Source organism: Pieris brassicae, chromosome 10 (assembly GCF_905147105.1).
Source record: "Pieris brassicae chromosome 10, ilPieBrab1.1, whole genome shotgun sequence".
In the NCBI taxonomy this organism is placed as follows: domain Eukaryota; kingdom Metazoa; phylum Arthropoda; class Insecta; order Lepidoptera; family Pieridae; genus Pieris; species Pieris brassicae.
In genome coordinates, this window is record NC_059674.1 from 1,983,555 (window position 1) to 2,001,403 (window position 17,849).

Consider the following 17,849-nt stretch of genomic DNA (forward strand, 5'->3'; position numbering starts at 1 on the left):
TTATGACATATGGTTATAGTTGTCAATTGTCATAGGGTGAATATAAGGAAAATAATAAATTCGATTGATCATTGAACAAAGTTGTAACATTGTAAGTGTTGTATACGTCAAGTGTCAAAAATGATTACAATGTTTCATAAAAATTTAAACTGATGCATGTATGAATTTGGACTATGAAATGTTAATCTTATAGATCTTAGGTACCGGTAAATTTAATAATAATACACTTGTATGTAAAAGTTAACGTATAAATTGAATTAAAAAAAGAAATCATTTACAACTTTTACGAAATATTTACGTTATAAATATAACTGCGAAAAAATGTATAATCCTGGTATGAGACAAATGGAAGAGAGGCATGTAGCGAATCAAATAGATCTTATGATTTGGAGTCACCGATTGGATTTAATAGCTATAAGTAATTTGAAAGGTAAGTTAAAATTGCCGTTTCTTAAATTTAACAATAAAAACTCAAATGCTTAGTCCTATATCAAGAAAACTCGGTTTCAAATATATTTTTTAAATAAATCAATATAATGCAATACACTTCACCTAAAAATAATTCTTTTTATTTTTAGGTGAAGTGCAGGTACATAGATTACATTGGCAGAAAGTTTGGAGTTTACCACCACCCAAAGAAAACACAAAAGTTGATTCTATGGCATGGAGACCTGATGGGAAAGTAAATATTGAAATGTGTTCTTAAAAATTAAAAAAAATGTATAATATGATACCGGCAATATTTAAGAATTAATAAATAATTTTCTTTTTCAGGCATTAGCTATTGCTTATAATAATGGAAGTGTTTGTGTTATTGATATTGAAGATAAATCAGTTATTGATAAATATGACTTTGTACAGGAATTTAAGGATGAGACAGAATTTAAGAAATATGGTATTTCATGCATATGCTGGGCTCTTAAATCTGGTACTTTGGAAAGCACTACAGAATATAATATTTATGTATGTTGAATATTTATAACTGAAGCCCTATTACTTCTTGGCCACAGGACACTGTCCACATTCTTGTTTGTTTCACATTTTTTCTTTAAAGCCTATAAAAGAAAATTATAATATTGAGAACTTAGAATATGGAGGTTTAATACCTTTTTTAAGTTACTGAGTTTCCTCATTATTTAAAATTATAATTTAAGTATATTATAAGTCTTATGTTTTCAGGATGATTCCAGCTTGTTTTTACAAAATCCACCTATGCCAAATACTTCTTACAAAACTCAAAATACCAATGAAAATGATACAGAGTTCAAAGATAGTTCAGAACAATTTAATCAATTAAATTTGTTAATAGTTGCATATGGTACAGGCACGATATTTATAAGTGTATTTGGTAGACATCCTTATAGAAGTGTTCACTTATCGCAATTTACAAATGATCCCCAAGGCAACTACAAAATTCTTGACATCCAACTCTCTGATGACTTCAGTATAATGCAGGTTTTATATTTAGAGAGATGCAGTAATAGGATTATGGTGTCAATTATCAACACAAGTGTTCTATCAGCATATTCAGAAGAGCTGTCAATAGTAGCCAATTCACAGATACAAATATATCAATTATTGTCACGTCTGACTCGTACTATGAAAGCTGTAACAGAAGCTTGGGAACATATTCTTCTCGAAATGGATACCAAAATGGCTTTATATGCATCTACAGTTCCAGAAGGAGGTGTCTCGGCCGATTTATTAGAATTATTAATGTTAGGTATATACATTTTAGTTGCTTAAATTGAATATGGGAGCAAATAAGTTGGCTAATATTATTAAATATTAAAAATAGATTTCAGTTTCTTACTAAGCATACTTAAAATTTTGAAGCCCAATTTTAATTCTAGGTGTACCTTCTGATGATTTAGAAGGGTTTCTTTTAAGAGATTTAACAGCAAAAGGTCTTAAGAAGTTTGGTACCTCTGTTGAATTAAGTTATTCAACAATTCAAAAACTGGTATTGAAGAAACTAAATATTATTGGCCAAAATCTTGTATACCATTTGTCTGAGTTACGAGGTCATGCAAAAATTCCTGATAGATATAAGGTTAGTAATTTTTAACTGTAATATGGAATTTAAAAATTTGCATACTATTCATTCTATTAGATTGTATATATTTTAGCAGCTTGATATATGTTTATTGCAATGACCAATGAATCCATTATAGATTTTCAATATTAATCTATTTTATTGGAATGAAACTTGGAACATTATTAAAATTTATATAACATCTATAAATTTTTAGATATTGGGTTTAGATGAGCAAAAGGTGACCGCTGCAGTAAGAGCCTGCTTTGCATTTTTGAACAAATGCCTTGAACTGCAGCAAGTAATTGATGTATCAATGAGAAACTACAAAGCATTTTTCCGGTGGCTGTTTGTTGTCATTGTTCGTCTGTTAGATGAACAAACTCCCAGTGAAATTGTTAAGATAACTCAGCAGGAGCTTACACATATAGCAGACTTTTTATACAACTTTGATAACGTTCAAGTGGACACATCGGAGTCAACAGATAAACCCGTTAAGTTTAATTTAGAAAGACTAGGCCAATATCTACAGGATCAGGAATTGACAATTCTTCCAGACAATGATGACAATCCGTGGCATAAAATCTTAAAAGAGAATTTGTGTTTGTCCAAAGATAATGATACAATATTTTGCATAGATGAATTTAAAAAGTATTCTCTTATACAACAACAAAACCATATGACAAAACACATTGAAGAAGTATTTGATATACACCATAAAGATATTGCACAAAATTTCTCGGCCCTATTTAACATTAAATGTTATGATGCAAATGCCCCTTTAGAAGTTGATGATAGTTTTAAGACTTCACAAATATTTGATGTAGAGCAACAGAGATTTATGATGGCTTTAGTAAATACTAAGGGTAACTCTCAAATTCTATATTTCATGTCTGTTAGTGTAAAAGAGCGATACTCTGCAACAACACGTCAATATGTTTTTTCAACTAGTTTGCTTAAAGACAATAGTGATCAAACTGAAAATTTAGACATATTAGACATACAATTTTATTCCTCTGAAAATTTATCTCTACTTTTGAAACATCCATCTTCTGAGGATAGTACACTATTTGTTCAATTACCTTTAAAAGTAGCTTTGGAAAATGCAGAGGAATTTAATATGAAATGTAAAAATTTAATTTTCAATAAAGATTTACCATCTACTGATCTTGCTCCACTTCTCGATCCTAGTGTTTATAAAGTTATGGAAAAAATTTATGGACAAAAAATTGCTGTTTCGGGAGCAAGAAAAGTTGCTGTAGTGTTATCAAATATTCAAAGAAAAGTGAAAATATTTGAAATGGAAATTAATAGTGAAGAAGAAGATGATGATATTTTTGATTCTACATCTCAATCAAATATTACACAAGGTGAAACTAGTCAGACCACTGATAAGAACTCTACAAGGGAAAATATTTCATTTTAAATAAATAAATAAATGCATAGAAGTATCCTTAATTTTTTTTAATTTAAAATTTCAATTATAACAATACAAAATTTAAAAAAATTTTACACCTATTTCTTACCCCTATTAAAATTAAGTAGTTATAATTTATTAATTACAATTTAAAAAACTTTGCCATAAGTTGTATGAAATCTATATTTCTGACAGGACTATATTATGCTAATATATTATATGTGCTATCTCATGATCAGTTAAACAGATGCAATATTTAGACTATCCAAGTCATAGGCTTAAAGATAAACTATACATAAAACTATATTAGGCTGGCTTGTGGTGATTTTATCTGGATATTTTCAAACACTGAATTAAAATCAGTATCTAAACCTTGATTATCTATACCATACAAAAGTTGTTCTGATGATGGATTTCTACTGGGACCAGCAACGGGTTCAGGAATTGTTGTGGTTGTACGATTGTAAATTTCATCGCCATCTTCATCTTCATCATCATCCACTAAAAATACGAAAAAAATATAAAGAGTATTCAACACATTTTAATTTGTCTAAATTTTGTCTTTTAGAAAGACGTTTCATGTATGTTACAAATAAATATTATTATGTTATAATTACAACATACATTTACATTTTATGGGACTCTCTGCGATCATTGTTCGTACATATGCCCCAATATCAGAAACATTATTTTGTCATACTGAATAAATTAATAGACAATGGTAAGAAAGATAATAAATTTCACAAACCTGGTACAACCTTTCTGCCATCATACTGTTTCCACTGTTTCCTCAACCTATAATAGATTACAGCACAGGCTATAATCACAAGGATTGATATAATAATGGCAACCAATTTCACAGCATCCATGGATGAGAATGTTGACCCTTTGACTATCATTTCAACTTCACCAACAGATATACCAGATCCATCAAGGGTCTTGGAAACACATTTGTAATAACCGGACTCAGCTGGTGATACCTTCTGTAATAAATAATTTTAAATGAACTTTAGCTCATTCCAATTACAGAAATATGACCTTTCATGGAGTCACTACTGTTTGTTTTGACACTTGCTTGAGCATGGCACTCTCAGCCCTGAGGTTGTAGTTTCAAATCTCAGCTGTACTTTGGTCTATTCTCTCTATGTGCCCATATAACACTTGATTGTACAGAGAGGAAAGCATCATGCTCGAAACATAAAAAGTAGGCATGTGAAGACAAACATTTCGGAATCTATTAAGTGATTTTTTTGTAAGCTCCACTGGACCACAAAGACTTAATAACTGGTGTTGGCACCCTGATCATTTCATTTCACACATTTATAAAGTATGAAATTATATTTACAGCTTAACTTAAGGCCCTCAAGTAAAATATTTGAATTGATAAATTTTGGAAGAAACTTACATCAATGTGAAGTCGTCCTGATAAAACTTCATATTTGAACTTCTTTTCGTTGTGATTATTCCCTGGACCAATTACTGTATTTTTGTCAAATAGCCAGAACATAAAATTATGTTCATAGTCATTGCTATTGCAGTTCAAAACCGCAGTACTTCCCACAGGTACTTCTTTAATCATACTTGATTTCACATCAGGGAGATTACTCATGATTGATGGCATTTAATACAAATTAAATCACTTATTTGGTATAGTTATATCACCACAAACACCCAAAACTTGTGCAAACATCTTACTGATGTCAATGGATCTCTGCCAAGTTTAAAATTATCTCAAAGTCACATGGTAATTATTTATAATTTCATACCAGTTGTCCTCAGAAATAGGAAGTAGATAAACTTAGTATCTACTACTTCTACTTGGATTTTTTAATAGGTGCATGAAAACCTCCACACACAGAACAGGCAGCAGCATCCAGATAGGTGTCATTACAACATAGATTGGAAGATTTACTTTCGTATATTCTAATTTAATACATATAATAATTTGAGCAGCCATTTTCAGTCCTATGGCAGTAATGTACCAAACATTTTTGTTTATTGTTCCACGAAATCTTTCAATGCCGTTCCTACAGTGAGATACCATGTGGAAGATAACATATATTAATAAAATGCTATCATAAACCCACATAGGAATAAAGACAATGAACCAATTCCAATGCGTTCTTGATTCTAGCCGTAAACATAGTAGTATTAGAAATACTAAGAAAATAAACCAAGTAAAAAGAGCCCGATGCAATATCGCCATAACTGGATTATTACAATATCCCTTGGTTTTACAAAGGGGTTTGATATTTAAATGTTTCGAGGTTATTAAGTCACTGTAATTAACCCATGATTTAACGTTGATCTTTGTTTCATGATAATCTCAAATAAATTGAAAATAACAAATTTACAAACATCAAACTTGAAACAACTCAAATAAGGCCAACAGTCCACAGCCTAGTGCTCATAGACAGTACAAGACTCACAGCCCGTGGCCTGTGAGCCACAGATATAAAATAATGTATTTTACATCGTAATCAGTTATCTGACTAATGCATAAAGGTTATTTATCAAATTTAAGTCTTAAAATATCATCAAAGTAGGTATTTCGAATAGTCGTCAATTCAATGTAAACGTTATTTGATTACAATATAATCACAAGATTCACTGATGAAACTTTATAATTAAAATCAGAGTTAAGTTTGCATATCTCAAATCTTACAAAATCATTAAGATGTACTTAATTATAGTTAAAATTCCATAGCGGCCGTAACGAAAAAAAAGAAAGAATTATATTTCAGCGGTATATTTTTATAATTAAGAAAGTGTACACGAGTTTTTGTGGAAGTCAAAAATACCCATTTGTTTTGATTTCAAAAGTATTTAAGCTTATGACTGACTGGAAGTCCTTTGCCTTTCCCATTAGGGATAAATTAATATCATCATCATTAAACTTATGATAAATATCAAATCCCGCTTACCGTCACGTACCCGTATTGACGTCAATTTACAACGCTCCGATTAGTAGCAAGTCTAGAGCTTGCACAGTATTTTGTTTTGTTTTCAGTCTCGCATTACGTTAAGTATTCATATTAGATTAACGAAATGGATGAAGGGTTCGAAAAAGGGCAATCGGATAATTTGCCTAAAATAGATGCAGTAATGGTTGCCCATTATTTATGAACAAGTAGTAGTATAATTTTTGAAAATACATACTTGTTATTTCTAATGAAACATTAGACAACACCGTGCTGAGAGTGCGAGCGGACTGAGCCAGTGTTGTGCGATGACATCACACCGTCACGCCATCGAGTACGAGTGCGCATCGCACGTTTACTTCTATTAATCAGAAAATAATCGACGTACCAAAGTAATTCTTTCACTTGTATTTTTTCTTTTTAACAGAGAATATGGAGAGCTAATATTCAAAATTAGTTAACATTCTTAATTGATGATTTAACTGAATAATAGAATTATCGATATCGAATCGAACCGATAAAACCTAAAATGTATGTAATCGACATAAAAATAAATACCATCATTATAAAAAACAATCATTATAAAAAAAGTGGGCGTGCACTAGTGTACACACGTAGGAGGTAAAACTTCTTTATGGCATTATTTTTCGAAAAATGATCTACTATATGCAACTTTACAGAAATTGGTTAAATATAGTTAAATAAGATAAAGTTCAACAAAAGGCTTTTATTATCATAGACATGAATACAAATAATACAATTATTTTATTTTCCCTTATTACTAAGACTAAAACAGAATTTCTTTAATTGTAATAGAGTTATTACTATTATTATTATCGTTATTAAATATTTTTGTTGTGTGGGCTACTTATTTGAATTATCAATATTAATGATCATGATCACCATCTCTTCTTAGAATAGAGAAGTACTAGCAAATATCAGAAAACAAACTTTTTGTATAAAATTTAATGGAACTCACTAAACCGGAATGAAGCATCGCACTCAAAACGGTTCAAACCAATTTGTACGATACTCGCATGAACATAAAAAAATTCATACGAAATCGTGTTTATACTTTATACTAGTCGAGGTTCTCGTAAATAATAATCTTCTTACTAAAATGTCGATGTGTGAACAGACGCAGGGAATTATGCCCTAGCGATAAATCTTTAGCGATTCGCGATTGACATAATCGTAGGCGAGAATTAGGTTCTTGTCTGTATGTAAAGATTTATATACGATAATGCTATGGCGATTATTGCTGGCGATAGTCGCGTACGATTACTGTTCGAAACTATTTCCATCTCAATGGGCCTTTACGCTTTTGAAATAAAGGACCGATATGTTCTTTCGTTGATATTTTGGCGCGGCTTGAGTACATACCTTTTTATGTTCAATTTTGTCCACTGTCGAGTGTCAACATACCTGTCAGTTGAGGATCTTAAACGTAAATGAATATTACGATTTTTCCAACCGGCATGTCATAAACAGAATTTACCAATGTAAAATATTAGTAGAAAATTTTAAAATTTAAGTGTATGAAACATTTAGTGTTACAATTGTTTGGTCATTCAGAGTTCAAAAATAGGTTGGTGTGCTAATGCAGTAGTGCACCATGATAACTCAAGTAACGTTAATGGTAACTGCGGTGAAATTATTGTTTATGCCGCTTTAGTAAGTTGTTCTAAAATATGATCGATAGATAATATATTTAACAAATATTTTAGAAGATTTATGTTAAACCTTTTACCGTGTTTCAGTCGTTCAACAGATTTTGAGGTTCACAGAAATTGGTTAGCAATTACCCACAATAAGTCTATTGATCAGTGGTATTTTGAATCAACTTCGGAATGGACTCTAGATTATCCTCCGTTTTTTGCCTGGTTGGAGTATGCTTTGTCACATGTAGCAAAATATTTTGACCCTGAGATGTTGAAGATTGAAAATTTATATTATGCCTCAGAGGTGACTGTAATATTTCAGAGATTATCTGTTATTGTTTTAGATCTATTTTATATTTACGGCGTGAAACAGTAAGTTTATGTTATTATCACTAACCTAGTTTTTAAATCTAATCTAGTTCTAATAGAAACATTAAAAATCATATAATTATGTTCCAGGTGTTCTGACTTGCTAGACAATGGGAAGCTACTGGTATTTATATTATTGGTTGCTAATCCTGGATTATTAATGGTTGACCATATACATTTTCAGTATAATGGATTTTTATATGGACTTATGCTAATTTCCATTTCACATATGATTAAAGTAAGTAAATTATGTAATGTACATTATCTATTTTTCATTACATCACTTTGGTAATTTGTATTTTTATATTTTCAGGGTAATGTTATACAGACAGCATTATGGTTTGCAATTTTATTAAATTTTAAGCATATTTATATGTACATAGCACCAGTATATGTTGTATTTTTACTGCGTGCCTACTGCTTTACGGTATCTTCTAAGGATGGTGTACATACACCTTGGTACTCATTTTCATTCACTAATCTAACAAAGTTAGGTACTACAGTAATTGCTGTGTTTGCACTTTCATTTGGACCTTTTATTCACCAATTACCACAGGTAAGAGATAAATATCTAGAAATTTTATTATGTGAATAATTATTTCTTAATGCCATTTATTCTTCAGTTATTTTCCAGGTTGTTTCCATTCAAAAGAGGCTTGTGCCATGCTTACTGGGCTCCAAACTTTTGGGCATTGTATAATTTTGCTGATAAAGTTTTGCTATTTATATGTAAGTATAAATATGTTTTATTATTTGTATAATAATAATCCAGTTTATAGGTCAGGATATGATTAACATTGCGACTGTTCAAGTATTTCATATGCACTATAGGGGGGAGTCTTTGATTTTTTTTATATGTCTTACTTTCTTACACATATCATCTGCACATTGTCTATGCTTGAAAACTATAGAGTCATATAAGACATTATACAGGAGACATAAAAATATTTTAGATGCTTAGCAGACACAACCAAAGAGGAGCATTACATTCATAACTGCCATCCTAACAAAGCTTTTTATTGCCATATGTAAACAACAATTACAGATGTAAATTTTTTAATCTAATTTTAGTGAAAAAATTTGGATTCAAATCATCCAGTAATGTGGCTTCTATGACTGGCGGTCTTGTACAGGAGTTTGAACATTCAGTGTTGCCGACAGTAAGACCAAGTGTCACTTTTCTATTCACACTTATGTCAATGTTACCAGCATTGATAAAACTATGGCACCTTGGGGCAGATAGGAGGTATCGGAATATGAGTTTTATAAGGTAATTCATTGCTTTCTACCCGGACTTAGTGGTTAATATGCATTTTTAATCTGCTATCGCATTGATTTACACCAAAACATTTTCTGTTATGGTTGGCAGAGAAGGCTGATGCAAATAAGTCTGCTCTGTATATTTTATTTGTCCCGTTGATTGTAATATATAAAACTATCAAAAAGGGAAGTTCTTTTATTTTTAAGGGTCTTAATATTGACGCATGCAGCAGTAAACATACAACATATACTAGTGCTATGTACATATCAATATATATATGAATTCTGGGAAGAATACAAATATTTCATATATATATTTTAAAATATACAATAAACAAACAGCAGCTTGAATTGCAATTTCATTTCTTAATTGATGGCAATTAAAAGGCCGGCAACGTCCTCGCGAGCCCTTTGGCATTGGAGTGTCCATGGGCGGCGATATCACTTAATCAGGTCACATCACATCAGGTGAGCCCCCTGCCCGTTTTTCCCGTATTATAAAAAAAAAGTGTTGCCGAGACTTTTTTTTTGTACACTTTTGATTTGGCAACTCGCAATGTAAATTAAGACCCTTTTCTTAATATAGGCGGTCACATGTGTACATAGTTACCATTATAAATATAATAATGAATCAATATAATTAATTTTTATTATAAGGAAATATTTTTTTAAGGTGTTTGACAATATGTGCAACATGTGCGTTCATGTTTGGTTGGCATGTCCATGAAAAAGCGATATTGATGGCACTTATACCATTGAGGTAAGATAATCTCATAACTGTAAAAAAAACTGCCATGGACATACTCAGGCGCGTCAGATTTTGATAGCTTCCAAGTCCTACGTATTTTTAGTAATGTACGTATGTTAATGTGATTGTTTGCATGGGGCTGGTTGTACGTAAGGGTGGAAAAGGAAAAAAAGTGAACCTTAAAGAAAGCTCTCATCTAATAATCCGATTTGGAGGTGACGCAAACTTGTCGTCATTAAAAGAATGCGCAAAAAAATTCGCCATTTTGACATACTCAGGCGCGTCAGATTTTGATAGCTTCCAAGTCCTACGTATTTTTAGTAATGTACGTATGTTAATGTGATTGTTTGCATGGGGCTGGTTGTACGTAAGGGTGGAAAAGGAAAAAAAGTGAACCTTAAAGAAAGCTCTCATCTAATAATCCGATTTGGAGGTGACGCAAACTTGTCGTCATTAAAAGAATGCGCAAAAAATTTCGCCATTTTGACATACTCAGGCGCGTCAGATTTTGATAGCTTCCAAGTCCTACGTATTTTTAGTAATGTACGTATGTTAATGTGATTGTTTGCATGGGGCTGGTTGTACGTAAGGGTGGAAAAGGAAAAAAAGTGAACCTTAAAGAAAGCTCTCATCTAATAATCCGATTTGGAGGTGACGCAAACTTGTCGTCATTAAAAGAATGCGCAAAAAAATTCGCCATTTTGACATACTCAGGCGCGTCAGATTTTGATAGCTTCCAAGTCCTACGTATTTTTAGTAATGTACGTATGTTAATGTGATTGTTTGCATGGGGCTGGTTGTACGTAAGGGTGGAAAAGGAAAAAAAGTGAACCTTAAAGAAAGCTCTCATCTAATAATCCGATTTGGAGGTGACGCAAACTTGTCGTCATTAAAAGAATGCGCAAAAAATTTCGCCATTTTGACATACTCAGGCGCGTCAGATTTTGATAGCTTCCAAGTCCTACGTATTTTTAGTAATGTACGTATGTTAATGTGATTGTTTGCATGGGGCTGGTTGTACGTAAGGGTGGAAAAGGAAAAAAAGTGAACCTTAAAGAAAGCTCTCATCTAATAATCCGATTTGGAGGTGACGCAAACTTGTCGTCATTAAAAGAATGCGCAAAAAATTTCGCCATTTTGACATACTCAGGCGCGTCAGATTTTGATAGCTTCCAAGTCCTACGTATTTTTAGTAATGTACGTATGTTAATGTGATTGTTTGCATGGGGCTGGTTGTACGTAAGGGTGGAAAAGGAAAAAAAGTGAACCTTAAAGAAAGCTCTCATCTAATAATCCGATTTGGAGGTGACGCAAACTTGTCGTCATTAAAAGAATGCGCAAAAAAATTCGCCATTTTGACATACTCAGGCGCGTCAGATTTTGATAGCTTCCAAGTCCTACGTATTTTTAGTAATGTACGTATGTTAATGTGATTGTTTGCATGGGGCTGGTTGTACGTAAGGGTGGAAAAGGAAAAAAAGTGAACCTTAAAGAAAGCTCTCATCTAATAATCCGATTTGGAGGTGACGCAAACTTGTCGTCATTAAAAGAATGCGCAAAAAAATTCGCCATTTTGACATACTCAGGCGCGTCAGATTTTGATAGCTTCCAAGTCCTACGTATTTTTAGTAATGTACGTATGTTAATGTGATTGTTTGCATGGGGCTGGTTGTACGTAAGGGTGGAAAAGGAAAAAAAGTGAACCTTAAAGAAAGCTCTCATCTAATAATCCGATTTGGAGGTGACGCAAACTTGTCGTCATTAAAAGAATGCGCAAAAAATTTCGCCATTTTGACATACTCAGGCGCGTCAGATTTTGATAGCTTCCAAGTCCTACGTATTTTTAGTAATGTACGTATGTTAATGTGATTGTTTGCATGGGGCTGGTTGTACGTAAGGGTGGAAAAGGAAAAAAAGTGAACCTTAAAGAAAGCTCTCATCTAATAATCCGATTTGGAGGTGACGCAAACTTGTCGTCATTAAAAGAATGCGCAAAAAAATTCGCCATTTTGACATACTCAGGCGCGTCAGATTTTGATAGCTTCCAAGTCCTACGTATTTTTAGTAATGTACGTATGTTAATGTGATTGTTTGCATGGGGCTGGTTGTACGTAAGGGTGGAAAAGGAAAAAAAGTGAACCTTAAAGAAAGCTCTCATCTAATAATCCGATTTGGAGGTGACGCAAACTTGTCGTCATTAAAAGAATGCGCAAAAAATTTCGCCATTTTGACATACTCAGGCGCGTCAGATTTTGATAGCATCCAAGTCCTACGTATTTTTAGTAATGTACGTATGTTAATGTGATTGTTTGCATGGGGGTGGTCGTACGTAAGGGTGGAAAAGGAAAAAAAGTGAACCTTAAAGAAAGCTCTCATCTAATAATCCGATTTGGAGGTGACGCAAACTTGTCGTCATTAAAAGAATGCGCAAAAAATTTCGCCATTTTGACATACTCAGGCGCGTCAGATTTTGATAGCTTCCATGTCCTACGTATTTTTAGTAATGTACGTATGTTAATGTGATTGTTTGCATGGTGGACGTGGTCGTACGTAAGGGTGGAAAAGGAAAAAAAGTGAACCTTAAAGAAAGCTCTCATCTAATAATCCGATTTGGAGGTGACGCAAACTTGTCGTCATTAAAAGAATGCGCAAAAAATTTCGCCATTTTGACATACTCAGGCGCGTCAGATTTTGATAGCTTCCATGTCCTACGTATTTTTAGTAATGTACGTATGTTAATGTGATTGTTTGCATGGGGCTGGTTGTACGTAAGGGTGGAAAAGGAAAAAAAGTGAACCTTAAAGAAAGCTCTCATCTAATAATCCGATTTGGAGGTGACGCAAACTTGTCGTCATTAAAAGAATGCGCAAAAAATTTGGCCATTTTGACATACTCAGGCGCGTCAGATTTCGATAGCTTCCATGTCCTACGTATTTTTAGTAATGTACGTATGTTAATGTGATTGTTTGCATGGGGCTGGTTGTACGTAAGGGTGGAAAAGGTAAAAAGGAAAAAAGTGAACCTTAAAGAAAGCTCTCATCTAATAATCCGATTTGGAGGTGACGCAAACTTGTCGTCATTAAAAGAATGCGCAAAAAATTTCGCCATTTTGACATACTCAGGCGCGTCAGATTTTGATAGCTTCCATGTCTTACGTATTTTTAGTAATGTACGTATGTTAATGTGATTGTTTGCATGGTGGGGCTGGTCGTAAAAAAGGGGATGTTAAGTGAACCTAAAAGAAAGCTCTCATCTAATAATCCGATTTGGAGGTGACGCAAACTTGTCGTCATTAAAAGAATTCGCAAAAAATTTGGCCATTTTGACATACTCAGGCGCGTCAGATTTTGATAGCTTCCATGTCCTACGTATTTTTAGTAATGTACGTATGTTAATCTGATTGTTTGCATGGTGGGGCTGGTCGTAAAAAAGGGGATGTTAAGTGAACCTAAAAGAAAGCTCTCATCTAATAATCCGATTTGGAGGTGACGCAAACTTGTCGTCATTAAAAGAATTCGCCATTTTGACAAACTCAGGCGCGTCAGATTAAGATATATATGATTCATCTTTATACGCCTCTTGGATAACGCTAGTGGCGCGGCGTTGTGGCAGATTTAGGCAACTCGTGGGCGTTTCGCTTGTGATCAGCTGTACGGTTTACGTTATTCAACCAGTTGAATGTTCAAACAGATGTTCCTTACCTGAGAACATTTGAGCGATAGTGCAACCTTTTTTATATTTTTCTATTTGACTTTCTCGAGGCTGATTCCAAACATTGCGGTTGATCGGTTTTCGATTGCGTACATTCATTATTTATAAAAATGCAGACCGCTGCTACATGTTTGCAACCGATAAACGCGCCTTGAAAAACAATCAGGAAAGGAAAGAAAACGGGAAGAGCGGGAAAAGGCACACAAACACTAACGTGTATGTACAAACAGGAATTGCTAAACAAAATATGCCGTATTCAAAAATCATTTTTGTATTGACGGTATTCCATGTTATTAAGTAATACATGCACAAAAAAAACTAGCAGAATATTAATCGTGATTAATTTAAATAAATGAAATTATTATCGGTTCCACATTTCCGAACAATACTTATTCCTTCAATATATAGATTTCTTTAAAGAAATATATCTTCATTTTCCGTTTATATATTGGTTGAAAAGTTGCTGTTAATATATTTGTTTAGATTATTAGTCAACTATGAATTCAATTTGTAATTAATACATACCTCCACTTTCACATCGTACGGTCGATTACTTACTCTGGTCTGTGGTATTACTTTTCCACGGATGATTCCTTCACCATCACCATTTCGACGACCTGAACACGATGGCTTTGGAAAAGTTTATTCTCTATATTTGTTAAATAAATTGAACATCCCGTTACTAGTAATACGATAATCTATCTTACAATCAAATAAATATGTAGTAAAAATGACAAATGCACTGAATTTGAAAGAATATTTCATGGGTATTAATTACACGAATTACTTACAAAAGTCTAGTCTCCGTAAATATTCTGAAATCCACACTTAATAATAGTTTGGCTCGTGATATCGATTTGTATTTATTATATAATAATTAAAAAGAAATACTTTAAAAAAATCCGGATAACGTTTAGGAAACTCTTTAAACATTTCGTTCACTCACTTGTCTGACGGAACTTTAGCGACTTGATTGAATATCGATCTTTAATTAACTGTCTAGAGATTCAATTAACTCTCTGATTTAACTACTTTACTGCGACATATACTGTGTTAAAATGTGAATGAGTACGGTCTCAACGCGTGTGGATTAGGATTTATAAAACATAACTATATATATATATATATATATGTTATTTTTCAGTTTCCTCTCCGTGTTAGGCGAAGACGACGGAAAATCTTACTTAATACTGTCAACTGTGGGACATTACTCGCTCTTTCCGCTTTTGTATCCAAAAAATCTCGGGGCGATAAAATTATTTTTACTGTTGACGCATTGTGCAATGGGGTTCGTCAACGTACCGAGATTGTACGACGACCCGAAGACCAAAAAGCCTAGGAGGCGTGGCTTTATGATTTTGCCAATGTTGAATTGGTATGAATCGTTATATTTGTATGGTTTTCTGCTACTTTTTATCTATGATATATTACATTCGTCTTTAGGGTTTGATAAAAGATTTCCCTTTTTACCACTAATGATAACCTCGTTGTACTGTTCGGCCGGTGTTTTGTATTCTTGGCTGACTTATTATTATTATTTTTTAACATTTAACGTAAGCCGAGTTCCCACTTTACTAACCGCAAGGACTTTAAGGTATCACAGGAAGGGGAAATAATGTTCCAAATCCTAATGTAATTGCGTCCTTAATTGATTTATACATATAAGGGTAAAATTGTTATGTCTCATTTGTATTTATTAGTTGATATAATTAAATGCTATTTGTATTGAGAGTTTTTTTAAAATAAATGTTTATTACTACTAGTCTTTTATTTTTGTACCTGATAAAAACAAATGGAATAGTTCGTTAGCTGTACTCAGATCTGTATTTTAGATTTTAAAAATCAATATATATATATATATGAAATTGGAAGTTATTAATCTTACCGCCCTTAATACGGGTTGCAGACCAAGAGCTAAGCTAAGTTAGTTTAGCTTAGCTCGCATAGCTGACGCATTTTTCCATACTTGTGTGCAGTCAAACTATGCTAACTAAGCTATGTGAGCTAACTAAAATATGCGAAGCTAAGTTAGTTGTGTATGCCGATGCGCAGCTACACGAGCTAAGCTAAACTAACTTAGCTTACCCCTAAACTAACTTAGCCTCCCCCTGCCCCGCACATCCTTCGCCAGTGCTGTCCAGTGTTCTTTGTTGTACGCATGATCGTTAAGTGAGCTTTGGCTTAGCTGTTTGTGTGCACGCTATTTATTTCTAGCATAGCTTAGCCTAGCTTGCTTGGCATAGCTTAGTTTAGCCTTGGCATAGCTTAGTTTTCGGTCTGCAACCGGCTTAAGTGGTCGAATAATGATTGGTATAACTGAAATACATAATAGTGTAAACGTCAATTTCTGTACACAAAAGAAAAGTTACCAAAAATGTCTACTGTGTCGATTAAGCACAGATTAACGCGGAAAGGGATCGACACCATATCGCCTTTCGCCTCGCCGTCAACCTAAAGTATGCAGGTAACTAAAGCGTATCAGCAGCTCCTGTACGTCAACTCGGCGTGAATACGAACGTTAAACGTAGCGCACTGTTACGTCCCGGTTTACAATACTTGAGATGGCTATCATAGCTATAGAGCCTGATGAAGAGGATGGGGACGGGGGCAAGAGTTGACAAAGAGACGCGAGTTTGGGTACGGATAGACGTGAGCGCGGGAACTACAAGTTGATCACTCTCGCATCGCAGTTCGGAGCCAGTTTCGAGACGAGGCGATTACGTTACGATTCCGATTAGTGTGCGTTGCCGTAGGGAGTTTCATACCAACAATACTGAATGGCTCGAGCTGATACGGTGTACTTTCATATAGTACCTACTTGGAGTAGTTTTATTGAGATTATACTGTTAATTGATCGTATTATGAAGGCGTTGATTCGATACCTATAATTTTGTTAGCGGTAGTTGATTTAGTTCTTAGGGTAGGAAATTAAACAATTCAATGATGACTTAATTCACTATAATTTACTTCACTGATTTTACGTGAACTGTATAACTTCAAACTTGTACAAAGAAAAGGCCCGTGCGCATGTGTCACAACCTCTTTTATAATCACAACTCCCTCCTCCGACTCGACCATCCCACTTCGGGAAGATGGTCGACCTTTATTCATAATCACCAGCGTTGGTTGGAGTTTTTTTATAGTTCAAAGTTTGTGGAAGGTTAAAGGTCTTCAAACAGCAAGTATTTATCTGGACGCATGGATCTAGCGTTGCTTTAGTAGTTAAAACAAGCTGTGAGCTCACGGAATATTAAATTTATATGCTAACACCAAAAATTAAAAAAGTTGAAATAATTGAATTTCACGGTATTTCGTTTACTACAAAATAAATTTAATTTATACTTTAGCCTCAATAACACGTGGTAATCATGATATTGAATTGTAGTTTATATGACACGTTTGTCGGTTTACCATAGCAGTGCCATATATTGATTACTTACTCAATCCAGTCGAAAATATTGACATCTGTTAGAATCTTTTGGAGTTAATAGATAATTGTGACTGTCAATTAATTATAGACAAATAATTTGCAATAAAATAAAATTGAGACTATAATTAAAGATCTAAGCTATCCTATCTCTTAAGTTGGACCAGACTACTCACGGTGTGCCAATTTAATTTAAAATCGGTTAAGTAGTTTAGGAGTCCATCGCGGACAAACATCGTGACAGGAGATTTATATTTATATTTCACAGAACAGTGCGACTGTACATGAATTACAATCTAT

The 17,849-nt window shown here is 33.5% G+C and overlaps 4 protein-coding genes across 8 annotated transcripts; 2 read left to right on the forward strand and 2 right to left on the reverse strand.

The window, feature by feature from the left end:
• The first annotated feature begins 119 nt into the window (after positions 1-119).
• On the forward strand, positions 120-3,488 carry LOC123714914 (anaphase-promoting complex subunit 4). Of its 3 annotated transcripts, XM_045669577.1 has the most exons (6): positions 120-430; positions 579-682; positions 775-963; positions 1,180-1,723; positions 1,854-2,053; positions 2,253-3,488. In XM_045669577.1, the coding sequence occupies exons 1-6, from the start codon at positions 322-324 to the stop codon at positions 3,459-3,461; spliced, it is 2,355 nt and encodes a 784-aa protein (XP_045525533.1). In that variant the 5' UTR covers positions 120-321; the 3' UTR covers positions 3,462-3,488. The 3 variants fall into 3 exon arrangements, with proteins under 3 accessions (XP_045525533.1, XP_045525535.1, XP_045525534.1); XM_045669578.1 differs by lacking the exon at positions 579-682 and having other exon boundaries at positions 322-430; XM_045669579.1 differs by lacking the exon at positions 2,253-3,488 and having other exon boundaries at positions 121-430; positions 1,180-1,984.
• A 43-nt stretch (positions 3,489-3,531) lies between these two features.
• Positions 3,532-5,218, reverse strand: LOC123714916. Its single transcript, XM_045669581.1, has 3 exons — positions 4,858-5,218; positions 4,201-4,435; positions 3,532-3,953 (listed from the first exon to the last, which is right to left on the reverse strand). The coding sequence occupies exons 1-3, from the start codon at positions 5,071-5,073 to the stop codon at positions 3,754-3,756; spliced, it is 651 nt and encodes a 216-aa protein (XP_045525537.1). The 5' UTR covers positions 5,074-5,218; the 3' UTR covers positions 3,532-3,753.
• A 29-nt stretch (positions 5,219-5,247) lies between these two features.
• LOC123714917 (transmembrane protein 60) lies at positions 5,248-6,015 on the reverse strand. The gene has a single exon (XM_045669582.1). The coding sequence runs from the start codon at positions 5,656-5,658 to the stop codon at positions 5,251-5,253; it is 408 nt and encodes a 135-aa protein (XP_045525538.1). The 5' UTR covers positions 5,659-6,015; the 3' UTR covers positions 5,248-5,250.
• A 1,782-nt stretch (positions 6,016-7,797) lies between these two features.
• LOC123715368 (probable dolichyl pyrophosphate Glc1Man9GlcNAc2 alpha-1,3-glucosyltransferase) lies at positions 7,798-15,851 on the forward strand. 3 transcript variants are annotated; one of them, XM_045670349.1, is made up of 8 exons: positions 7,799-8,047; positions 8,134-8,406; positions 8,494-8,641; positions 8,717-8,959; positions 9,027-9,132; positions 9,475-9,673; positions 10,337-10,423; positions 15,267-15,851. In XM_045670349.1, the coding sequence occupies exons 1-8, from the start codon at positions 7,989-7,991 to the stop codon at positions 15,736-15,738; spliced, it is 1,587 nt and encodes a 528-aa protein (XP_045526305.1). In that variant the 5' UTR covers positions 7,799-7,988; the 3' UTR covers positions 15,739-15,851. The 3 variants fall into 3 exon arrangements, with proteins under 3 accessions (XP_045526307.1, XP_045526305.1, XP_045526306.1); XM_045670350.1 differs by lacking the exon at positions 7,799-8,047 and having other exon boundaries at positions 8,203-8,338; XM_045670351.1 differs by lacking the exons at positions 9,475-9,673; positions 10,337-10,423; positions 15,267-15,851 and having other exon boundaries at positions 7,798-8,047; positions 9,038-9,128.
• Positions 15,852-17,849: the final 1,998 nt, after the last annotated feature.